A 27,202-nucleotide genomic window follows, 5' to 3' on the forward strand; every position below is an offset into this window, starting at 1 on the left:
TTCTGGATCTAAATGAGTAAACTACACTGGAGTTTAACAGTATCTATTTTAAACATTCAGCAATGCACCAGCGGAAAACAATGTTATGAGAACTATAAGGGAAATAAAGCCAAATTGTGCAGATAATTGTTTTACTTCTTTACTATTACACAGATTTATTTTTGACATTATACACATAAATACCCTCGGACCTTATGTCCAATTAAATTATCTATCTGATAATTTAGTTTCTCCTGGAGGCCTAGACTGAGCATGTTGAAGAAAAATCCCTTGGGAATAGTTTCAATAGCATTAACATGATAAAAATTCAAAGAACGTGTGTAGGTTACTGTTCTTTGTTACCTTATTTTAATGTGACTTTGTTGTTATCATTCTAAATTATTCAGCTCACAAAGTGGATCCTAATATCATTTAGCCTTTCCTTGCGGTTTGAATCCAGGTTTGCCAAAGGAAATAAATTAGTCACTCAAGTAAAAATCCCAATGCTTTTGGTTTATCATGCCAGAGTTCTAATTACTGGTTTAACTTCTGACAAGTATTGACTAAGACAGAAGCATGTGAATGTGGCCAGCTAGTAGTGGCCATCTTACTTTCTTGTGTTGCCACAAAAAAGTCAATGTTGAAACTCTCCAGAACCTTACAAAGGTAGCACTTCATAGAAAGCACCTCACAGACAATTTGCTCCCACCCAACCACACTGTACACAACATGTAAACTACCATGAAATCTATCATAACTGGTATCTTCTGAAGAGACTCAAAGCTTTTCTTCCTCAACGAACCATGACAAGTCTGATGACAATGACCCCAAGATCCACATGCTCATCAACCATTATAATATTTCTGCCCTCAGAAGACAGAGATTCAGCATATACTTCAAGAACAAATGGGTGGAAAGAGTGTAAGAGATGCAAGTAATCACTGGCAGATCTAATTTTTTAAATTTTTCATCTATAGCTCAAACACAACATTAAAGTCTAAAACAAAGGTGAACTTGTTGAGATCGCAGAAGCAGGTAACTTGCTGGAAGGAACAATTTGAAGATCTCTTCAAGGGTGTTTATTGTGACCCTGCTCTTGATGTGAGCACTCTTGATTCTAATACAGCAGCCTTTTGAATTGAGACTTGTGGTTACAAAATGGCCACATGCCAAAAAAAAAGTCTCTCGGATCAAATGGTCTCCTTGCTGAAGTTCTAAAATTTTGTAATGAAGAGCTTCGTTCATGAACTCACAACTTCTGTTTATATCAGGGAAGTGGAGCAAGTGCCAGGGGACCAAAGAGAGATGCTGGATTGTTACATTTTCAATAAGGGTAATAAGTCCAACTGCAGTAACTATAGAGGCATCACCCTGCCACAGGGAAAGTCATTGCTAAGGTCCCCCACATCCACCTCCTCCCTGTAATTGTACAGCTGCTTCTGAAATTTCAGTATGAATTCCATCTACCTTTCACTAGTGGACGTGACATCTTCACCCTGTGGCAATTTCAAATGAACTAGTAAGAAGCAGTACCAAGCACTAAATGTGGCTATTCTCGACTTAACTACATTCTTTGACTTCATCAGATGGCAGGAACTTGGAGCACCTCCTCAAGTTTGTGTATCTGCAGAAATCCATATGATGCTGATTTCAGGACAGCATAAAAGCCATGGTCCTAATTAATGAGTCATCAATAAACTATCTTAGTGAGATCAATGTCAAGCAAGGTTTCATCATTGCTCTGACACTTCTTTCAATCTTTCGCACTACAAAGCAGCATTTCATTTCCAAGTGGAGCTAATTGACAGGACTATTGGGAAAATATTCAGCCAATAAAGCCTGCAGTCTAGAACTAATAGCAAATATCACATGGAGGCCCACCTCAAGCTGTTGTACACTTGTTCAATAAAGCATATGAGAGAATGAGACTTGTGCTCAAGATCCACAAGATAAAGATCCTCTACCAGACTGCCCAAGCTGTGCAATGCTATCATCCAACAATAAAGGGCATACAGAGACCACAAAAGCATGGGTAAGTTCTCTGATATCGGGAGAAACCTCCTCTCAGCAAAGGCAGGGATAGATGATGATACTCATCGCCACCATCAGAATACCGCCAAAAGTTTTTGGCCAACTGAGGAAAAGGAAGTATGCAGATCAAACCTTATGACCTGTTGGGCGACATTGATTCCTATCCTCCTCTATGCCTGTGAGGCTTGAATGATTCATAGAGTCAGAATCAGGTTTAATATCACTGGCATATGTCATGACATTTGTTGTTTTGTGGGAGCGGTACAGTGCAATACATTAAAAACTATAGATTCCAATATATACAGTATTGTGCAATGTCAATGGCGTGCTAGATTTTTAAATCTGGTTTCAGATGGTATAGGCTCCACAGAGCCTTGATCTCAACATCATTGAGGCTGTCTGGGATTACCCGAAAAGACAGAAGTGAGACAGCTAAAGTCTGTAGAAGAACTGTGGCAAGTTCTCCAAGATGCTTCGAACAACCTACCAGTTGATTTTCTTATAAAACTGCATGACAGTATACCTGAGAATTGATGCAGTTTTAAAGGTAAAGAATGGTCACACCAAATATTGATTTGATTTAGTTTTATACTGTTTTCTGCTCTTTATAGTAAATGTTTTGATATTTACACTTTTTATTTCATTATTTACGAAAGCATCTTCTCTTTAAAGAATTATTTTACATGTTCTTAAGACTTTTGCACAGTATAACTTAAACTAAAGAAGTACTCCAAAGAGAGAGAGAAAAATAAAATAGTGAGATATTGTACATGGATTCATTGTTTGTTCAGTAATCTGATGGCAAAGGGGAAGAAAAAGTTTCTAAAAAGTTGAGTGTGTGTCTTCAGGCTCCTATACCTCCTCCTTAATGGTAGCAATGAGAAGAGGACATGGCTTGGGTGATGGGGTCCTTAATGATGATGTCACCTTTTTTGAGGTATCACATTTTGAAGATACCCTCAAAGCTGGGGAGACTGATGCCCATGATGGAGCTGGCTGAGTTGGCAACTTTCTGCAGCTTTTTCTGATTCTGTGCAGTGGCCTCTCCATACCAGATGGGATACAATCAGTTAGAATGCCCTCCATGGTACATATGTAGAAACAGCAGTCACCTCAGTGCACTAAACAGATCCGACCAATGTTCTCTCTACAAAGTCCTCTTCAAAGAACAAAATGTGGACAATTCCCATAAACTCTTGCTTAAAAATAAGTCACATTCCACAATTATAAAATGAATTGCCCTGATTTTGGGCACCTCTGATTTTCCATGGGTTTTTTTCTGAATTTCCTGGTTTGAAATTTGCAGATAAGAAAGTATAAATGCAATGCAGTTCAAACCTTAATCAAATTTTCTATTTACATCAACAATTTGGACTTCCAAGAATTATTTGCATATATTAGCACAATCAACAAATGAACTACTTTTGCAACAGCAGAAACACATTTCCTATTCTTACCTGATTATCACATTTTAGTTCTGACAGCTGTTCATGCAAGTGGTTGTTTTCATGAACAGCATTTTCTCCTAACTGGCTTACTTGTGTTAGTTCAGAATTGATGGAATCATATTGCTGCTGAAGACTGGCTATCTCATTTTCTTTATTGTTAACAGTTTCATTTAATTGGCTAAGGAAATAGAACACATACAGGTTAACTCAATGGCTAAAACTGTGGTTCAAATTCATATCAAGTAACATGACTACTAAGAATAGAATATTATTTGCATGGTTGGGTGTTCTTGAAATACCTTGGTCCACAGTATGTTTGAGACACGTAATTATATCTATAGTATATGCAAGACTTGAAAAATGTGATTGCCTGGTTAAAGCATCAGAAATTATGACATTTCACTCACACCGATCATGACTTACCGTATACCTGTAATACTTTATCCCCAAGCTCTTGATAAAACTTGGAATAAAATCAGTATAAAATTTGGAACAGGCAGATAAGTAAGCATATGAAAGTCTTTATATGCAACCAATTAAAACAATTTATTGTGTGTGCTAAAGATAAGACATCAATTACCTACTCCAATCTTCAAAAGGAAATGTTTATTTCCTTTGTACAGGACTACTAGAGGTCATTATGATTGAAAGTAGTATCATCTGAATAAGCCAGTATATACGTGATGGCAAGGAAAATCTTAGTAGGTTAGAAGAATGTGTAGTAGTAGGTAAAAAGCAGTACTTGTGTTCCATGTCCTAGCTTCTCACAAAACTAGGAGAAAGCTTAAAAGAGTAATTTCAATCATCGTATCATTTACACACATTAAAATCCCAGAGACAGGTGCTGTAGAGTATTTGGATTGTGCTTCCAGTTATATTGCTATGTGTAGAAGAAAACATTAGGGAGCTAATGGGATTGGTTGTACAGAATTTATTTGAGTTACCCAAATTGATCCTCTCACATAAAGTGAGGACAAGAGAAAGCAAACCAGATGAGCCATTTGTGTCATATAAATGATTCCTTAAAAGTTCTTTAATACTTATTATGTCTTCAGTTAATTGTGTGGTAGGAATAATAACATCCTAATAACAACCAGAATGGAAATAAACAAAACGTCAGTTTAATCCAATCTTCCAGAAAAGGATAGAAGGCTTGTCAACATACTATTTACTATCGGATGTCATTACTTTCATACACATCTTGGAATTCAGCTACCACCAGAACACTGAATTTCAGACTTCATTTTAACCTTGGCCCAATTATAGACAAAGGAGTTTGAGTTCCAGAAATGGTAGGAGAATGACTGCCCAGTTAGCACTGCAGAATCTAATGAAAAGTGACACTAATTGGGGTTAGAGAGGATAGGAGGAGAAAGAGATCTCCAGCAGCTTGGACCAAACTTGACATAAAAGACAACAGCTTAAGATGTTGGACATCAATCATCTCAAGGAAATTCTGAGATGCACTCATGACTGTCCCTCTTCCATCAAGATACCCATATTCAATTCGGTCCCGAATCGTCACTACCACGACCCCCGCAATTGATTTATAATGGTTACAAATGGGTCAATGTTAAAATTATCCAGAAATGTGCTCCTCATCTCCCCTGTAATTTTCTTGTATTCTCCAACTCCCTTCTGACTCTAGCCTTTTGTGCAGTATCCTAGGCAAGGCTGTAGGAAAGCTTGGAACCAAGTAATTCTCGTGCAACCTAAACTTAAAATCACTATAAGGCTGTGTGTGAAAATAAATATTACCTAACATCTGCCAATGTGTCTAAGATTCTTCCAGTAGTCTCTAGATGACTACTGAAGCCTAACAGGATGATAACTGGCCGGGCTGGATTTGTCCTTCATCATCATTCACTTTGGGTATTGTCACCTAAATTATATTAGTTTCCTTTCATCCTTTAAGACCATTTTAAACCTCTTTATTTTGATCAAAATTTTCATTACCCCAAATTCTTGGCCACACAGTTAGCTTGTCTAAGATCCTTCTTACCCACAATGCCACCTAGTTTTGTATTAGCAGCACATTTAGAACTATGTAATTAGACCATTGACCAATGAATACCTAGTAGTAAAGTAAAAGGAACATAGCAAACAATAAAGTTGCAGGTACCAAATGACATACTGACATAAAAACACACCATATACATTTTGTGAAAACATCTACTGAGTACTTACTCAACAACTGATTCCAGTTCACTTATGTTCAGTTGGTCGTCTGATATGTTCTTTTTCTTTGGAAACAAGTAATAGTCAATTAAATACTGTACATATTTGGTTTAATATGCAGGCATTAAAAGCATGAAATTTTGCAAATGTTGTTCTACACATCTACTCTAATTCAATTAAACAAATAGTGTAAATGCTGGTAAAATTGTATGAACAGCAACTCTGGAAAAAAAAAACAGCATTTAATTCTAGAGACACATGAGATGCAAATCTTGAGCCACACACACAAAATGCTGGTGGAGCTCATCAGGTAAGTGAGGATATCAGTCCTGATGAAGGATTTCTGCCTGAAGCATCAACTGTTTATTTCCCTCCATTAATGTTGCCCCTTGCCTGACCTGCTGAGTTTCCTCAGCATTTTCCGTGTGTTGCTCAGCATTTAAACTCCATGTTTTGAGTTTTCCAAAATTCTTCCATCAAGGCTTCAGGTAACATTTGCAATATCTTTTTAGTCTTTTTTTTTGCTCAGGAATTGAAAACTCTCCTAGGAAAAACAACTTCCACCTCAAATCAGTTTCATCTACCACTGAACTCAGTTGGAAACCTCTGGTGATTGCAAGCTACCTTGGCAGCAAAACTCAATGAGCAAACAAAACAGAGTGACAGTTACCCACCTTCAAAGAGTTTCCCCATTCATTCTTGATGAATGAGATTATGCTGCAAATAGTTTAGATTTAACTTCATAATGACAAAACAAACTATAAAATTAGACCCACTTTCAGATTCTGATTTCAGATTCTGCATGACCTTAAAAAAATTGCAGGGAAATATCAAAAGGTGTAGCCAGATCAGCATAGATGAATAATTTAGTAACTCTTTTAAAATCACTTACTTTTTGGTGAAGACTCTCTTCCAGAGAAGCAATTCTTTCAGTCTTTTCATCTGCAAGCTCTTGTAAACTTTTCTTTTGTTTATCAAGTTCACAGACTTTGGTATTGACTAAGCTAAGCTCTTCTTGAAGTGAAGCAACATGCCTACTCAGATCATCTATTGGGATGAGATTTTGAACATTATTATGGTATAGGTTTATTTAAATAACTGTGCTGTTTATCAAATATATCTTTAGACAATGTTACAATTGTTCAGGAACTATATCTTTTGTTGAGAGTACATATGATGAACACTTTCACAATCTTTCTGCCCATCTTCATATTTTAAATATTTACATCCGAGAATAACAACATTTATTACTAGAAAATCATTTTGATATGGCAATGTACCAATCAAAACAAGGTACAGAAGAATGTAAGGAACAGAAGCTAGAAGTAGGTCATCTGGCCTTGAGCTCATTTGTTCCCCATTCATCAAGATCAAGACTCATCTTCTTCAGTGCCGTTTTCTAGATTTATCTCCATTACCCTTGATTCCCTAAATTCCCAGAAATCTACTGATCTGTGTTTGGCCTGCAGAGTACTCCAGATAGCAAATTTCAAAGATTCACTTTCCTCATAGTTAAGGAATTGCTCCTCATGTTGATCTTAAACACCTATACCTACTGTGATGTAAAACCAAGTTATCAGAAGATTGACGCTAATGAGAGAGATAAGTGAGACAATGGAGAAACATTCAAAATGTTAATGAGAGGAGAGAGAGATAACAGAAAGAGACACCAGTCCAAGTATTGACAGACCCATTGCTTTGAACCTGAGCTGTTTGAAGTTTGATGGACAGGCGATACCCCAGCAGGGGGATAAAAAGAACAGGTTCACTAAGGCAAGAGACACCACGAGATCACGAGATAACGAGACCCTGGAAAAGCGGTGTGCCCCCACAAGTTGGTGGAAGTTTGGAGGTCTGATCGCAGGAACCGACCATAGACACACAGGGTGAAAGGGTACGATCGGCGGGAACCTGGTGTGTGTGTCCGCCCTTGCCTGGGTGCCGGGTTCTCCGCGGAAGAATGCTCGTATCCGGAACGGAGGGGTCACAGTCGGTGACCACAGAAGACATAAAAGGGTTTGCCCGAAAGCTAACTGCGAAGAACAAAGGTCTGTGTGAAACAGAATTTGCATTCTCTCTCTCTCTCCAACAGCGATTACTGCAAACTGTACTAAGCTGAACTGAACTCTGCATCACTTGAGATTGATCATTTTACCCCTAGACTGCGAGAGAGCTTGATTGATTCCTATTATCCTAGTTCTGTGTACATGTGTGTTTTATCATTGCTAACCTGTTGCATTTATATCCTTACGATTAGAGTACTGTGTTACTTATTTCTTTAATAAAACTCTCTTAGATCCAGTAATCCAGACTCCAACTAAGTGGTCCATTTCTGCTGGTTTGGCAACCCAGTTACGAGGTACGTAACACTACTCTGAAACTGTGTCTCCTGGATTCCTTAAATAGGGGAATCATCTTTCCTGAATCCAGCCAGTCAAGCCCTGGAACTAGCTTAATGAAGCTTTACTACGTTCCCTCTGTGAGAAGTACATTTTTTTTCAGGTAAGATGACCAAACCTGTACACAATGTTCCAAGTATGGTCTCACTAAGATTACATGTAACTGCCACATCAGGTAGCCACATCTAGATCACATTGATAACACTATCCACTCTCTCATCCATTAACAAATACCCTGGTTTTCTTTTGTGTGGATACCTCACATTTTAGCATATTGACTCCCATCTAAATAATTCTTGCCCGGCTGCTCTGCCTCCTCCCTTCTCACAATCTACAGCTATCTTGAAAATATAAACTTTTAATCCCCTCAGGCTCAAAGAATTCCAGTAGATCATTCAAACATAAGTTTCCTTTCATAAGTTTATGTCGACTTTGTTCAAGCTTGTTAGTGTTTTTCAAGCTGTTGCATCTTTCATTATACAACTGATATCAGACTAACAGGTCAATGATTTCCTGTTTTCTCTCTCCATTTTTTTATTGCAATAATGGAATCACATATATGTTATCAATTCCCAAGAACAATTACACAACATATTGGAATATTAACCACAACAGCATACATCATCTCTTTCAAAACTCTGGCATTAAACTATTGGATCATTGGGATTTGTTAGCTTGGAAGCAGTATTTTTGACTAATAATTTTTTCAGGTCCTTATTCTCTTGACACCCTTGTAATCTCTAATACATTTTCTGTGACAACAGATGCAAGTCATTACTTAATTGCTCTGCAATTTCTTTATTGCCCCATCTCTGTTTGTAAGGGTCTCCTACTTGCCTCACCAGTCTTTTTCTGCTTATGTACCTATATAGAAAAGCTCTTAGAATATACTTTTATTTTTTCCTATCTACTCTCTGTTCCATTGTGACCTTCTTTAACAATTTGTTGATCCCATTTTACTGAATTCTAAAATACTCTCTGTCTTTATGACTACTACCATTTCTAGCAACTTTCCAAGCCTCGTCCTTGGATATAACATTATCTTTCTGTCCGTCAGGGATACATCTTTTTCTATTATTATGTATTACATTGTACTACTGCCACAATAAAATTCATGACATATGCCACTTAAACCAGATTCTGATTCTGAACTTTTTTTCCTACTGGGCTTTTGTGCCTTAATGGAGTTTAATTTTTTACAATTTGCATTATTTCTTTAAATGTTACACATTCCCTACCACTGCCTTCTCATTCCTTGTATTCTCCCAGTCACTACCGACTCTCCTCTTATACTTTTGATGACTTTCTTTCTTTGCTATTTTGAGCTTGAACCAAATTTTACATCATGATCTATGAAACCAAGGTTACTTGCACTGATCTTTCTTATTAATAGCATCGCACCATTTCCTTTTCCTTCTTGCCTGTCCTTCATAAATACCAAACCATATTGGATATTTAATTCCCAGCTTCTTTTGCCCTGCAGCCATGTCTCCATAATGCCAAATTAAATCTGGCCCAGCGCATATGTTAAAAGAAAATATATTCAGGATATTTTTCTTTGTGTGATGTTCAATTAATATCAAGCAGAATTAAAAACAAAAATCAAATATTTTCAAAGATCATGACTATATTTAATACTTACACAATATATATTTATGTACATATGTAACATCTTTCTTAGATTCTTTCTGAGGTTTGAATAGGGACAGGACCTTCAGCCCATTGTGTTCACAGACGATTACGCTAATCTAAAGTAATCCCATTTGCAAAACAAATTGTTTTTTTAATCCTCTGGTCATTATTGTTGATAAAAGCAAAAACTTCAAATGCAATAGTGAATATAATCAATAATAAAAAAAGCAGATGACTCACTGATTTTGATTAGTGAATAGCCAACTTATTAAGAATAGAAATGTCTGATTTCCAGTCTGAAATTAGCAGGTGGTGGCAACATAAGAATGTACTATCCTCCAATTTAGGCAGAAATGGATGTAAAAGTCTCCTGATTACTGGTTATTAATTGCCACATAAAAGTGTATATTCATTTAATAGGCTGTTCCTCACAACCCTGATGATCCTCAATGTCAAGGCTCATAATGGACACAATGATTGCTTAATCAACATAATGGATAAAATTTCTTGAGCTAAAATTCAGAAGGATGAACCAACAGTTACACAACCTAAATGGGGTGTGAAAGCACACAGTGATAAGTCTGATGGCTTTATCTCAATTTTTTGCATCCATACATGACAAAGGAAAAAAATCTTATACAGATGTACAAAATTATATTAACTATTCGCTATTCTTGTTTAAGATTAAGGGAACATTTGGCATTACCAATTTTTTCACTCTGTCGAACATTTTTATCCTGTGCAAGTTGTAGATCAGAAGATCTTATTGAGAGGCGTCTTTGGGATTCAGCAAGATTATCTTCTGCTTGGTCCAATAATGATCTACAACATTACATTTCATATTAATATAATTATAGTTATTGAAAGCAAAAGTACATTGCTGTTTCACTTGCCTATAAATATTTGATAAATTTCAAAGCAATCTTGATTCTTCTTTTTTCTAAAAAAAGAAGCTAACGTGAATTTAAATTTTCTTATGCAGAATTGATAGATGTTATGGTAATATTCAGTCAATAGTAATATAATAAAAGTAGATGATCTGGTCTTTATCATACAGTTGTCTACGTGAAATTACTGCGGGTACATTGATAATAATATTTTCTACACTGAAAAGAACGGTAATTTAGCAATTGAAGTCCTACATTTGACAGAAGTACAAGATGATTGACTTCAAAACTATGGAAGTTATTTTGATTGAAAGACTTCAGCCTTCCAACAGGAAAGATGGGGAGAATTGAATACAGATATAGAAGAACATAGTATAGAAATTAAATTCTTACAGAATTTTCAATTTAAAGGACTGGAAATATCTAAAGGCATACTCAGAATCAACATTGGGCAGTGTGGCAATATTGACCCAAGAAAATTCACTAGATAAATTTCTAGTTTGAGGTAGAAATCCTGGTATCACATATGGAAGTTTTATGCTATGTGAATAGTAGGGATAAATATTCCCTGATGTTCGATGAATTTGATTGGTTGTATCTTCATATTTTCCACAAGTGTGGCTTGGATATAACTGTATCAGTGGTTCCCAAAGTAGGTGGGATCAGCCCCCCAGGGGCATTTCTAAGGAGGCAATAAAGGGGGTATGGGGGGGGGGGAGTGCTCAGTAGCAAGGGGGCAGCAGAGAGATTACAGGCTTAATTTAAGAAATGAATTACTTATTATAAGCATTTGATCCTCAGTGCCTCATAATTGATTACAATGATCACACAAACATCTCATCTCTGGCTAACCCGCCATTCTCTGAGACTTTGCTCAAAGCACATTATAGTTGTTGAAAAGCAATGTGACATTTCTGTATTTGGCATATCATGAGAAATCAGTTCTGAAGAAGTCATGTTATTTCTGGACCTGGCCCTTGCATTTTTGCCGTTCACTACTGTAGAACCATTTTAGCTACAATTCCCATACTCTAATCACACAGTGACACAATTCCTGTGAATTAAGGTATTGTCATAAGCAGGGGCGACGCTGGGAGTGGACCCAACTGCAAGACACAGACACTGAAGTACTAGGAACAGGACTTGACTAGAGAGCTGGGACAAGAACACAGACTTGGGCTAGGACATTGGCTAGGCAAACGGAACCAGGACAAGAAACTGGGAACTAGGAGCCTGGGCTTGGACTCCGAGCCGGAGACTGGACAAGGACCCAGAACCTGGGTCTTGACTTGGGCTCGGACCATGAAACTAGGCGAGGACGTGACGTGGCTACAGAACTGGACATGGCTTGGGTTCTCCGAGGCGAGGACATGATGTGGTCTTGGGAGACAGAACTAGGCGAGGCTACAGGACAGAATATGGAATTCCTGCACAGGACAAGAACACAAAGCCTTGGCTTGAACAGGACGAGGTTCTTGGACGTGGCTTGGACAGGACGAGAGACTCCTGGACAGGACAAGGGAACCCCAGCACTGGGCTGGGCGAGGTACTCCTGGGCTGGGCGAGGCACATGGACAGGGAGAACACGAAGCCTTGACTTGGTCGAGGGAGGCAGGAACGCAGAGTCTTGGTAATCTTGAGAGACCGGAACGCAAAGCCTTGGTAATCTTGAGAGACAGGAACATGGAACACAGAGCCGGAACCCCTCCTTGGAAACAGGATGTAGGGCCGGGTCTCATACACAAAACACTGGGAGACAGATCTCCACTCGAGGTAGCGGCAAACAGCCGGACCTACCTAGTGAAGGCGTGGACAGAGAGACAGTTCAAAACAACGATAGACAGTTCCTTATCTTGCTCCTGTGGATGAACTTGACAGCGGTGCAAGCAAAGGTGGCAGGCGAGGGTTACAGGCAAGGCAAGGCTTCAGGCGAGGCAAGGCGAGGCAAAGCTTCAGACACTGATTGCAGGGCAAGGCTTCAGGAGGAAGGGGCCGATAAGATTCAGACAGGGGGTTTTGATGGGAACAATCCAGCAGCCAAGCCCTGGTCTCCGGAGGTACTTATGTGTCTGCCCAAATAAGAATCATGTGCCTTAATTAGAGCACCCAACAGAACAATGGAAAACCGGAAAACCTGGAATACGGATCGACAGACTAGACCGTGAACCGGAATGCGGACTTCATGGACCGGACCATGACAGGTATGTCGTTCAAAGTTCAGAATCTGTCCTTTCAAATGGCTTTGAGTCCATTCCTCTCGTCCACAACACAACCAAGATATTGCTGTCCCACTTTATGTAGCTTCAGGTAGTCGGGTTTTAATTGAGTTATGATGTCATAACTTTCACCTTTATTGATTATAGCACTTGAGGTTGGAGTTAAACAATAGGCAATTGAAAGTGATTATTAATGCATAATGAAAATGGCAAAAGCAGACCAAATGAAATAGAAGTGTAGACAATATAGTGTAGCATATTTGAAATATGGATTCATACCAGCACCAAGTAACCAACAGCAGCCAGTCTATCTGTCGTGTACAAAAAAGCTTTTTTTCAAATGAGGTAATGAAATTGTCCGGGCTCCATGAACATTTGAAGAGAAAACACACTGACAGAGCAAACAAGAATTTAGTCTCAGTCACTTGTGAAAACTTTCAGAAATAGAAAACACTTCAAAACATGTTTGCCAGTACTTCACAACAAAACAGCGATGATTTGTGTGCTTCGTACAACATTTCATTGTTCATTGCTAACTCTGAAAAGCCCCATACAATTGGAAAAGAACTGATTCTGCCAACAGTAGAGGAGGTTCTGAGTACATTTTTGCATAAGACACCAGACCAAATAATTAAAGTGATTCCCCTCATTGACAATTCTGCTTAAAAACAAATTGGTGAAATGTCTGAGAATGTGGAAGATACATTGTGCAATATACTTAGGACAACAGAATTTGTTTTGCAGTTGAAAGAGTCAACTTTGCCAGGCACTGAATCTTTGCTTCTTGGTTATGTTCATAAAAGACAAAAGAATGGTTCAAAAGTCATTATTTGCAAGAGTTCTTGAAACAGATATGAATAGGGAGCCAATATTTCAGGTTGTTGAGCAAATTTTCAAAAAGAGGGACACTCTGCTCACCAACAGTCTTGTACAGCAGATGGAGCACTATCAATGTCAGGAAGCCAAAGTGGGGTTATTACTTTCTTGCAAATAGCTGTACCAAACATATTTACCATTCACTATTTAATTCACAGACATCTTGTCGTAAAAAAACTAAGTGATCAGCTACACGAGTCATTAAATACTGTTGTAACAGCAATAAATAAAATCAAGTCCCATGCTCTTAATTCTCAACTATTTTGAAAGCTTTATACTCAGAACGATGAACAGTTTGAATATTTGTTGCTGCACAATGAAGTCAGATGGCCTTCAAAAGGAAACTGCATGAGATGCTTTTATGCGCTTGAAAATAATAAAATTCTTTGAAGACTCGAAGGCTTCATTCAGTAATCAACTCAATAATATTAGGCATAACATTGCTTCTTTATTAGAATTATTTCATAAAGTTTAATGAAATCAGTCTTCAATTGCAAGGAGATTATGTGAATCTTATCAAAGTCAGATCAGTGATCTCCACAATTCTGTCCAAGGTAACCTTATTTAAGTGCAACGTTGGCCATTGCGACCTTTTCCAATTTCCAAGCCTCTCTCAATTGGAAGAGGAAGAAAGAATACCAGATGTTGATCTTCAAGTATACTGTGCCCACCTGGGTGAGCTACATAAAGACAAGTCATAGAGATTTCAGGATCCTCTCTTGATCCAAATTCCAGATAGGGTAATAAATCCATTCCAGAACTCTTGAAATGAGAAATTAACAGGAAGAATGGACAAAAATTTGATCTGTTAACAATATGACTGACCTAAAGCCAAATTTCAAACAATCACATCAGGGCACTTGATCTCACTAAAGAAATCTTGAAATCTTTCAATACTATCCTGAACTGTAGAAAAAAGTCAAAGTTCAAAGTAAATTTTATTATCTAAGTACATATACAGTGTGTCACCATATACAACCATGAGATTCATTTTCTTGTGGGCATACTCAACAAATCTATAGAATAGTATCTATAACAGAATCAATGAAAGATCAACTAGAATGCAGAAGACAAAAAGACATGCAATTGCAAATATAAATAAACAGCAATAAATAATGACTATGAGATGAAGAATCCTTGAAAGTGAGTTGATTAGTTGTGAATATATTTCAATGAGGCAAGTGGAAGTTGAGTGTAGTTATCCCCTTTTGTTCAAGAGCCTAATGGCTGAGGGGTACGGGTACAACTGTTCTTGAACCTGGTGGTGTGAGTCCTGAGGCTCTTGTACCTTCTACCTGATAGCAGCAGTGAGAGCATGACCTTGGTGGTGAGGATTCCTGATGATGGATGCTGCTTTCCTGTGACAGTGTTTCATGTCAAGATGTTCTTTACTGTCTTTCCAACACCATATCTAGTGGAACGTGGTTTCCGTCAGCCAACTTCTCTCAAAGCAACAAAACAGACTGCGAATTACTGAACGTGGGAATCTGAGACTCCGAGTGACCTTCAGACCAATGTTGATATCACTGCAATGAGCTCATTCACCTCAGTGAAAGGTGAAAAAGCAATGAAGTCATGAATAGTTCAACTAATGTACACTCTGTAATTCTTTTTACTGTAATTAAATAAAGAAATAATTTTATTTGTAGCTTTAAATAGATTTACCATTTTTTTCAATTATTTGTCGCTGCTTTGAATTTGTAGTTACTTTTTTCTTTCACTGCCCATCATATATCAAAATTCATTATAGTTTTTATGTAATGGCTGGAAAGGGAGAGGGGGATGCTGGGGATGTGGTCTGGGAGCCAAGCAGTAGGTAAGCCAACAAAGTTTGGGAACCACTGAACTATATGTACTACAGTTTGTCCAATTAACCTCAATTAGATAAAGATAAAGAAATTAGAAAAAGAAAGCTAAAAAAAAAAGATGAATTTTCCTCAAGTAAAGAGTCAAAAATGCAACATCTATCCATTCACCTTCATCCTTAAACTTTTCTTTCAACAGCAATCTATGTTGGCTAATGTTTCATTGTTCAAAAAGGAAAGCAATGACAGGCCAGGGAGCTACAAGTCTGTGAGCCTGACTTCAGTTGTAAGGAAGTTATTGCAAGGAATTCTGAGCAACATGATGTATGTACCAGCACTTAGACAGTCAAGACCTGATCATAAATAGTGAGAAACGTTTTGTGCGTGTGAAGTCATGTCTGATGAATGTTTTGAAATTTCTCAAAGAGGTATCTAAAGGGATAGATGAAGCTAGTGCAGTGGATGTTGTCTATATGTACTTCATAAAGGCCTTTGACAAGGTTCTGCATGGCAGACTGACCTGGAAGGTTAGGTTGCATGGAATTCAAGGCAGTTAGCAGGTGGATTCAGAAGTGCCTCGATGATAGGAAGCAGAGGGTGATGGTTGAAGGACAATTCTCTAACTGGATGCCAGTGACTAGTGGAGTGCCCCAGGGGCCAGTGTTGGGATCGCCATTATTCATTATTTATGAAAAATAATTTGGATATGAATTTACATGACACAATTAGCAAGTTTATTGATGATGCTAAATATGAGGATAGTATTAATAGTGAAGCAGGTTACAATGAATTGCAAAGAGAATTCGATCAGTTAGGAAGATGGGCTGAGGAACGCAAAATGGATTTCAGGATAGGATGTATACAATGAATGGCAGGTCACTGACGAGCGTTACCTAGGAATACAAGTGCTCAGTTCAATGAAAGCAGCCTCTCAAGCAGACAGGGTGGTGAAGAAGGTATTGAGAATGCTGGCCCTCATCAGTCAGTTTTTGGGGTAGGAACATAATGTTGCACTTATGTAAGTCATTGGTGAGGCTGCACTTGTGAGTATTGCATACAGGCTTGGTCACCTTGTTACAAGAAAGACATTGCTGATATCAACTGTGGCTTTATCCTCATTGAAGAATATGGAAGCCTGATAGCACAAACTATTAGGCAGCTGCTTTGAAAATGAAACATTTCCATTCAATGAAGTTCTCAACCTTGTAGATTTAATAATCATCATTCATAAGACCAAAAGACATAGGAGCAGAATTAGGCCATTTGGCCCATTGAGTCTGTTCTGCCATTCAATCATGGCTGACCCTTTTAGATAATAGACAATAGGTGCAGGAGTAGGCCCTTCAGCCCTTCGAGCCAGCACCACCACTCACTGTGATCATGGCTGATCATCCACAAACAGTACCCGGTTCCTGCCTTATCCCCATATCCCTTCACTCCGCTATCTTTAAGAGCTCTATCTAACTCTTTCTTGAAAGAATCCAGAGAATTGGCCTCCACTGCCTTCTGAGGCAAAGCATTCCACAGAACCACAACCCTCTGTGTGAAAAAGTTTTTCCTTAACTCCGTTCTAAATTGTCTACCCCTTATTCTTAAACTGTGGCCTCTGGTTCTGGACGCCCCCAACATCGGGAACATGTTTCCTGCCTCTAGCGTGTCCAATCCCTTAATAATCTTATATGTTTCAATCAGATCCCTTCTCATCCTTCTAAATTCCAGTGTATACAACCCCAGTCGCTCCAATCTTTCAATATATGACAGTCCCGCCATCCCGGGAGTTAACCTCGTGAACATACGCTGCACTCCCTCTATAGCTAGAATGACCTTCCTCAAATTTGGAGACCAAAACTGTACACAATACTCCAGCTGTGGTCTCACCAGGGCCCTATACAACTGCAGAAGGACTTCTTTGCTCCTATACTCAACTCCCCTTGTTATGAAGGCCAACATGCCATTAGCTTTCTTCACTGCCTGCTGTACCTGCGTGCTTACTTTCAGTGACTGATGAACAAGGACACCTAGATCTCGTTGTACTTCCCCCTTTCCTAACTTGACACCATTCAGATAGTAATCAGCCTTCCTGTTCTTGCCACCAAAGTGGATAACCTCACATTTATCCACATTAAACTGCATCTGCCCACTCACCCAACCTGTCCAAGTCATCCTGCATTCTCATAACATCCTCCTCACATTTCAGACTGCCACTCAGCTTTGTGTCATCTGCAAATTTGCTAATGTTATTTTTAATCCATTCATCTAAATCATTGGTCCCAGCACCGAGCCCACTAGTCACTGCCTACCATTCTGAAAAGGACCCATTAATCCCTACTCTTTGTTTCCTGTCTGCCAACCAATTTTCTATCCATGTCAGTACCCTACTCCCAATACCATTTGCTCTAATTTTGCACACTAACCTCCTATGAGGAACCTTATCAAAGGCTTTCTGAAAGTCCAGATACACTACATCCACTGGCTTTCCCATGTCCATTTTCATAGTTACATTCTCAAAAAATTCCAGAAGATTAGTCAAGCATGATTTCCCCTTCGTAAATCCATGCCGACTCTGACCTATCCTGCCACTGCTATCCAAATATGCCGCTATTTCATCTTTTATAATTGATTCCAGCATCTTCCCCACCACTGATGTCAGACTAACTGGTCTATAATTGCCTGTTTTCTCTCTCCCTCCTTTCTTAAAAAGTGGGATAACATTAGCTACCCTCCAATCTGCAGGAACTGATCCTGAATCTATCCTGCTCCTCACCCTCACTCCCTGGCCTTCTCCCCGTAACCTTTGATGCCGTGTCCAGTCATGAAACCCATCAAGCTCTACGTTAAATACATCTAACAGCTCGGCCTCCACAGCTATCTGTGGAAATAAACTCCACAAATTCACAACCCTCTAGCTAAAGGAATTTCTCCGCATCTCTGTTTTAAATGGACGCCCCTCCATCCTGAAGCTGTGCCCTCATGTCGTAGACTCCCCACCATGGAAAACATCCTTTCCACATCTACCATATCTAGGCCTTCTAACATTCAGGTTTTAATGAGATCCCTCCCCATCCTTCAAAATTTCAGTGAGTACAGACCCAAAGCTATCAAACGTTCCTCATATGATAACCCTTTCATTCTCAGAATCATGTCTGTGAACCTCCCTTGAATCCTCTTCAATGCCAGCACATCTTTTCTTAGATGAGAAGCCCAAAATTGTTCACAATACTCAAAGTGAGGCCTCACCAGTGCCTTATAAAGCCTCGGTATCACATCCCTGCTCTTGTATTCTAAAGCTCCTGACTTGAATGCTCACATTGCATTTGCTTTCCTCACCACGGACTCTCAAGGACTCCCAAGTCCCCCTGCATCTCAGATTTTTGGATTTGCTCCCTGCTTAGAAGACAGTCTGCATATTTATTTCTACTACCAAAGTGCAGTGCAGGACTATGCATTTTCCAACATTGTATTTCATTTCACACTTTCTTGCCCATTCCCCTAACCTGTCTAAGAGCTTCTGCAGCTTAGCTATTTCTTCAACACTACCTGCCCTTCCACCAATCTTCATATCATCTGCAAACTTGGCAACAAAGCCATCTATTCCATCATCTAAATCATCGATACACAGCATAAAAAGAAATGGTCCCAACACCCACCCCTGTGGAACACCACTAATCACAACCAGCCAACCAGAAAAGGATCTTTTTATTCCCATTCGCTGACTCCTACCAATCAGCCAATGCTCTAACCATGCCAGTACCTTTTCTGTAATACCATGGGCTCTTAACTAAGCAGCTTCAGCACTTTGTCAAAGGCCTTCTGCAAGTTCAAATATACAACATCCACTGCATCCCCTTTATCCTACTTGTAATCTCAGCTGTTCATGAGAAGGTAAATTGAATAGTCATTATTCCTCATGAAGTCATTTGTCAAGTTTTAGGGTACAAAAGGCTAGGAAAATAACATTTGCTATTGACGGCAGACAAAGAGCAAAGATTCAGTCACAGTTCAACTGACCATGCTATATTACAGGAGATAGCAGTTGGTGGGCTAACTATATTTAGTCTGCTGGTAGGAACAGAAGGATAAGGAGGGATGGACTAAAAATCATGCAAGATGTAATTAATAAATTCCCTCTAACCCATTTTGATGCTGATGCAGGAGCAAAAACTTAATTGCACAGATAAAAGCAAGAAATCAGAATAAGATGGCATTAATTTGGAATGCTATAATTTTACCACGTATTTACAAGGAATAGAAATTTTCCTGATGGGGTTGTAGAATACACTGACATAAGGTATAAGGATTTTTTCCTAGAAGTTTGTAGATTAGAATGAGAGAGCTACACCAGTGTTAACCATAGCAGGCAATTTTAAAAATCGCAAGCTATGATGAAATGTTTGCAATTCAATGGAATAATTTCAAAATAAAAGTGAGTTTATTGTACGGCAGGATAAATTAGAAGACGAGATGAGATGGGAGAAAGGCTGGAGAAAGATGTAAGTTTGGGGCTAAGACTGAAGACAATATCTGGATGGGGGACTAGAAAAGAAAGGGATACTGTACACCGGTGGTCAATGGTCTCAGCCTCACTCACAAAGATGTCCATGAGCTCTCTGTAGAAGAGATTAGGAAAAGGTAGTTTTCTAATGCAAGTAATTTCACCTGATTTGGTCGTTTTCTCCTCTCAGTCTGCACAGTTGATCTTCACTGTCAGATGACTTTCTGGCCAATATTTTAACTTTTTCCTCCAGGGATGTTACACTATCTTTTAGACAAGACAGCCTAGATCGGTGTTCCAATCTTTCATCTTCCAACTGAGAAGAATTAGGTCTACAATAAGACTGAGACTGACAGTAAGGGGCTTACAGTAGGTGCAGGCAACAATACAAGTGAGCAAATACAGTGTTACATCAATTTACTATGAAATAATATTTCATAATGAAAGATCTTGTGACACTCCCCCACTAAAATGATTGGCCAATATTAGCTCAGCTATGATCGAAAAAGGGTCTAAAGTCTATTGCATAAATCAATTTATAATAACTATTATTAATATTTACACAGAAACTAAACTGTATTTCTGTTGTGGTAGAAGCAGTACACATGACATGATTACTCCCATCTGTATAACTGAACCACAGTCCAGGGAATGTAAGTCATTTTAACTTGACAATACCAAATAGGTTTAAAATTTCTAATTGCAAAATTCAATCTTTAAAAAAAATCAACATTACTGTATGCATGGAAGCCTTCAGGTCTTCTATTCTTTGCTCCATATGTGCTTTCTCATTAATCACAGTCTCCTGGGAAATCTATTGTAATATTGAAACCAGTAAGTACTGATAAATTAGATCTGATATTTTTCTGCCCTATATATGAAAAGTAAGAATTTATACAAAACCTGAATGCAAATTCACTATTGTATTATGATTATTGTTATAATGCAACAACAGAACACCTACCAATCTGCATGCTATCAGACTGCACCCAGATAATTCTAGAAAAACTTTAACGTCTTCAGCTGAAGATCATTGCTGCCTCACTTGAGATGTTCTCATTTATTTTACCCAGATTAATGCCACCGTTAATGTAGTATTAAGCATTCATTGCCTGCCAGAAGCAATAAGTTTAAGGGAAAAGGGAATTTGATTCAGATAATTGAGCTATATTATTATGACATTAAATTATTAACAAGGTGAAAGATCAGACTGAAGGTACAAAATATTAATATTGTATATTTTGCATTATTCAGCCATAAATTTCTTGTATGTATATACTGTACATGGTCGAATAGAGAACATAAAGAGAGGATAATAAGGGCAGACATAATGCATTCATATGTCATATGTTACCAGTGAGGATACTTATAATTTGCAACTGTTGCCAAATCAACTCTTTGTAACAGGGCAGTGTTTATAGTGCTTTGATTGAGCCTTGTAAGGTAACACCAAACCCTATCAATTTTGCAACATACTTGTATATCTTCATTCCCATATTCAAATACAAATCAAATAGAATTTTCAACGTGTTTACATTGTAGATGTTAAAAAACTAAATAAGCTAGTCCTTTTTTTGAAAACTTGCAGTGTGGAATACTACAGGATTACCTTTTAGAGGATTACAAATCATGAGTGGAATAGATAAGGTAAACAGTCATAGCCTTTTCTCCAGGGTATGGGAGTATGAAACTAATTTTAATGTGAAGGGGACAAGATTTAAGCGGGACCCAAGGGCAATATGCAATAAAACATGTAGTATCAGTGTCAGATTGCTACAGAAACACAACATGTTCCTTCCACCAGAAACATTAATTATATCTCTTTCCACAGATGCTGCCTGACAGTTTTCATTTCATGTTTCATCATAACTTTTAGTAGAGGAACTTACTATTTTTATCCAGCCTGGCCTATATGTAATTCTAGCCCACACCAACATGAAATGAACAGATTACAAAAAATAATTATTTATCAAAAAATCCACAACTAATTTAAAAGTAAAATAAATTGCAATGGTAATGCATACAAAATGCTGGAGGAACTCAGCAGGCCAGGACGTGTCTATGGAAAAGAGAACTGTTGATATTGCGGGCAGAGGACTTCCAGAAAATTTGCAGATTTTCTCGTTTCTAAATTGCAATGGTAGTTTGCTTACTCAAAATTATCAAAATTCATTAAAAATCTGGTGAATAAGGTTTTTATTTCCTTATTGGAGTTATTTTGGAAGGCAACTGGATTTAAATCATAGGCCTATAATTTAAAATTCCAGTTATAATCTGAGATAACTCAAGCATATTTCACTGAAGCAACCAAGGCACAGGAGGAAAGCCTACTCCTCTGTCCAGAAATACAATGCATCAGCTAGACCAAAGTAAAAGTGACAGGGGTGGATGCTAGGAGGAAATAAAGCATCAGTATTACAGCAGCATGAAGCAAACCATAAGGAAATTGATGTACAAAATGTAATGATCTGAATCAGTTGGACAATATCATCAAAATCAATAACTTGTTTCCCTGACTTTTAGGTTTAAATTGTACACTTCATCACCTTTAATCGTTCTCTAAGACTGTCTCGTTCTGTGGTCATTCTCCTCAGATCTGCAACAGCTTCATTATGTTCACATTCCAAACGTCGCAGAATATCTTGTGCTGTCAGCCTGCTTTTCTGAGATCTCGTTGACTTCACTGCATCACTTCGTAGCCTAGTAAGCTCTTCCTGAATCTAAGTAATTCAATGCAGTTCAGTTCACAACTAATATTTAAACTATTGTTTCAGAATCCATTCTGGCAAATTTTTAAATATCTTCACTGTCAAAGATAACAAGAAATAAATGAGATTCCTTAAAACAGCCAGCAGTCAATGGTATTTGTAAAGTTACAGTGTCAATTATATATGCCTTGGTTACACTGCCCACATGAATATGCAGTGACTGATAACACAATATTGACAATAAAGTCCAAGCACGTGATGAATGGGAACAATGCATTAATCTGAGTAATTCCTATATTGGAGGGTGACTAATTTACGGCATTCATGGAGATGTGTATTACAGTAAGTAAACTTTTATTTAATCTTATTTCCAAAGGCATCCGAATGTTCTCTCCTAAAAACCTTGATCCATCAGAAGTCAATATGATCATCACTTTGAATTGAAATAGGTCTTTTCATTTCATCATTAAATGAAGGACATTAATCAAATCTTTCAAAATTTGAACAACTTAAGTGTGCAGAAGCCAGAAAAATCAGCTGGCTGGGCAGTGTCGCAGCAACGACGTCAGTAAGACCAAGGAATTGACAGTGGACTTCAAGAAAGGGAAGTCAAGGAAGCAGACACCAGTCCTCAGTGAGAGATCAGTCGTGGAAAGGGTGAGCAGTTTCAAGTTCTTACGTGTCAACATCCCTGGAGATCTATCCTGAGCCCAACACATTGTTGCAATTACAAAGAAGGGATGACAGCGTCTATATTTCATTAGGAGTTTGAGAAGACTTGGTATGTCACCAAAGACTCTCACAAATTTATACAGAATGTACCGTGGAGAAAATTCCAACTGGTTGCATCACTGTCTGATATGGAGGGGCCATTGCACAGGATCAGTAAAATCTGCAGAAAGTTGCAAACTCAGCCAGCTCTATCATGAGCACTAACATCTTCAAATGACGGCATCCATCATTAAGGACCCTCATCAACCAGGACATGCCGTCTTCTCATGCTACCATCAAGGAGGAGGTACAGGAGTCTGAAGACACATACTCAACATTTCAGGAACAGCCCCTTCCTGTCTGCCATCAGATAATTTATAGTTTTTATTATTATGTAGTGCAATGTACTGCTGCACAAAACAAATTTCACAACATATGTCGGTGATATTAAACCTGACTCTGGTTCTGGCTTCTTGATAAAATGAAACAACTCATTTCAATGCTGCCATGCTTATGCAAGATGATGGCTTCTGATTCCACAAGATGTATCAGACAGTTCTCACTGTCAATTAAATCTTTGTCAATGACTTCACGTCAATCTAAGCCTTGGACTAATTTTTGCAGTGAATGCGAAGAAAAGTGAGATTCAAATTCTTGAAGCTTGGGAATTAATAGTTACTTTAATTATACGGTCTTTCATGCTTTCTATTAAATGTGATTGATCCAAAAGTTTTAAACAACTCATTATTCAGCTGTTCCGATTCTCTAATTACACAGTGCACTAAAGAAGCTCTTAAGGTGGTAACTTAAAGAAGATAATTAATCTAACAGCACTTCTTTGGGTTGTGGAAAGAAACCAGAGCACCCAAGGGAAACCCTTGTGGTCACAGGGAGAATACGTACAGATAGCCTCTGGTCAGGATTAAACCCTGCTTGCTAGAGTTGTGCAACAATAGCATTAATTCTCAAGTGAGGTAGTACTGGAACAAGAGTTAATCACCGAGATTTATGAACATCTGATTTGTGAAATTTTAGTGGTTGTGCCCTTAATTTAGGTGAAGGAGGATCTTAAAGTATTCTACAGGTATGTTAAAAGGAAAAGGATTGGAAGGGACAAGACTGGTCCTCTGGAAGGTTCGAAGGGTAATCTCTATGTGGAGCCGAAAGAGACGGGGGAGATTTTAAACAAATTTTTGCATCTGTATTTACTTCGGAGACAGACACAGACACAGAACTGAGGCAAGGCAGCAGCAAGGTCATGGACTCTATACAGATTAAAGAGGAGGGGGTGTTTGCTGTCTTTAGGCAAATGAGGGTGGATCAGTTCCCAGGGCCTGACAAATTGTTCCCTTGGACCCAGTGGGAGGCAAGTGCAGAAATTGCAGGGGCCCTAGCAGAGATACTTAAACCATTATTAGCGACAAGTGAGATACTGGAGGATTGGAGGATAGCTAATGTTGTTCCACTGTTCAGGAAAGGCTCTAAGAATAAACCAAGAAATTATAAGCCGGTGTGCCTAACATCAGTGTAGGGTAAGTTATTGGAAGCTATTCTAAGGGACCGGATGTATGAGTATTTAGATAGGCAGGGACTGATTAGGAAGAGTCAACAATGGTTTTGTGCATGGTAGATAGTGTCTAACCAATTTTATCGATGAAGGCAAGTCAGAGCATGTTATCTACATGGACTTTAGCAAGGCATTTGACAAGGTCCTGCATGGGAGGTTGGTCAGGAAATTTCAGTTGCTTGATATTCAAGATGTGGTAGTAAATTGGATTGGATATTGGATTTGTGGGAAGCAAGAGAGTGGTAGTAGATGGTTGCCTCTCTGATTGGAGGTCTGTGACTAGTGGAGTGCCACAAGGATCAGTGCGGGGTCTGTTCATGTCTGTCATCTATATCAATGATCTGGATGATAATGTGGTTAACTGGATCAGCAAATTTGTGAATGGCACCAAGTATGGAGGTGTAGTGGACAGAGAATAAGGACTATCAGAGCTTGCAGTGGGATCTGGACCAGCTGGAAAAATAGGCCGAAAAATGGCAGATGGAATTTAATGCAGACAACTGTGAGGTGTTGCACTTCGGTAGGGCAAACCAGAGTAGGTCTTACACAGTGAATGGTAGGGCACTGAGAAGAGTGGTAGAACAAAGTAATCTGGGAATACAGGTACAGGTACATAGTTCATTGAAAGTGGTGGCACAGGTTAGATAGGGACATAAAGAAAGCTCTTGGCACATTGGCCACATAAATCAAAGTATTGAGTACAGTAGACGAAATGTTATGTTAAAGTTGTGTACGACGTTGGTGAGGCCTAATTTGGAGTATTGTGTGTGCTTTTAGTCACCTACCCACAGGAATGATATAATTGAGGTTTAAAGAGAACAGCGAATCTTTACAAAGATGTTGCTGGGACTACAGCACCTGAGTTATAAGGAAACATTGAATAGGTTAGGACTATATTCCTTGGAAAGTAGAAGATTCAGAGGAGATTTGATGGAGCTATACAAAATTATGAGTGGTATAGAGAGGGTAAATGCAAGCAGGCTTTTTCTACTAAGATTGGGTGGGACTACAACTAGAGGTCATGGGTTAAGGGTGAAAGGGGAAATGTTTAAGGGTCGTGATATTGTGGAATGAGCTGCCAATGCAAGAAGTGCATGCAAGGTCAATTTCAACACTTAAGAGAAGTTTGGATTGGTATTTGGATGGGAGGGGTAGAGAGGGCTATGGTCCTGGTGCAGGCCGATGGGACTGGGCAGTTTAAATGGTTTGGTGTGGACTAGATGGGCTGAATGGCCTGTTTCTATGTTGTACTTTTCTATGTTATGAAGGGCAGAAATGAGAGAATAGAAAAAAGGTAAATCATATGGTTAGATGACCAGAAACATTGATACAGATTGATATTCATTTATTTATCACATGTATAGTGAAACATAAAGTGAATCCGCATTTGTACTAACAACCAACACAACCTAAGGACGTGCTGGGAGCAGCCTGCAAGATCGTCACACGTTAGGGTGCCAACATGGCATACCTACAACGTTTTGCAGAACAGCAGCAAAACAATCTCTTATTCCTTCATCCCATCCACCCACTCACTCACTCTCTCTCTCACACATATCCCACTCCTCCATCCCCAGGACAGGCCACCATCAGGACTGGACTTGCAGACATTGGGAATCGGAATCCGAATATGTTAGCATTCTGGAGTTTGATAACGATTCAAGAATAAACGAGATCACTATCAAAATTCAAGGTTAAAAGTTCAAAGTAAACTTATTATTAAAGTACATATATGTCATCATATACAACCCTCAGATTCATTCTCTTGCGGTCAGTCACAGTAGAACAAATAAATACAACAAAAATGAATGAAGTACACAAAACAAACACTGACAAACAATCAGTCTTGTGCAAAAGAAGACAAGCTGTACAAATACAAATAAATAAATAATACACTATGTCAAGACATAGAACAGCTTAAGCATGGAAGGCCAGCCATAGCTCTTGCAGAGAACACCAGCAAGTGCAGATAGTTCTCAAACAGCTAAAACAAATCAATGAAAGTGGTCTGTCCCCTACCCATCTTTAGCATGGATGAGATACAGTTCTTTTGGAAGAGGATGTGCTCATTCACATCCATCACAAGGCATGAGAACAAAATCTTTCTTTTCTCCTTGAGGTATTGCCAATGATTGTAAGCTTAAACTTGTCTTGATCTAGCACTCTTGAGACCCTGAGGGGATAGATACTTCAAAGGCCAAGTATCCCCTAGTGTGGCAAACGAAAACCCTGAATGACAGGCTGCATTTCTAGATTATATCGCCTTGCTTCTC

At 38.6% G+C, this 27,202-nt stretch overlaps 1 protein-coding gene across 1 annotated transcript in view; it reads right to left on the reverse strand.

Annotated features, from left to right (window-relative positions):
- The window catches only part of LOC140200684 (testis-specific gene 10 protein-like), a 115,454-nt gene that overhangs the window by 45,208 nt on the left and 43,044 nt on the right, over window positions 1-27,202 (reverse strand). The window contains 7 exon segments of the mRNA XM_072264250.1: window positions 3,468-3,636; window positions 5,646-5,701; window positions 6,529-6,683; window positions 10,374-10,489; window positions 20,108-20,259; window positions 20,680-20,757; window positions 22,490-22,663. Coding sequence (XP_072120351.1) covers window positions 3,468-3,636; window positions 5,646-5,701; window positions 6,529-6,683; window positions 10,374-10,489; window positions 20,108-20,259; window positions 20,680-20,757; window positions 22,490-22,663 — 900 coding nt within the window.

This window comes from Mobula birostris, chromosome 7, assembly GCF_030028105.1.
Source record: "Mobula birostris isolate sMobBir1 chromosome 7, sMobBir1.hap1, whole genome shotgun sequence".
Lineage (NCBI taxonomy): Eukaryota > Metazoa > Chordata > Chondrichthyes > Myliobatiformes > Myliobatidae > Mobula > Mobula birostris.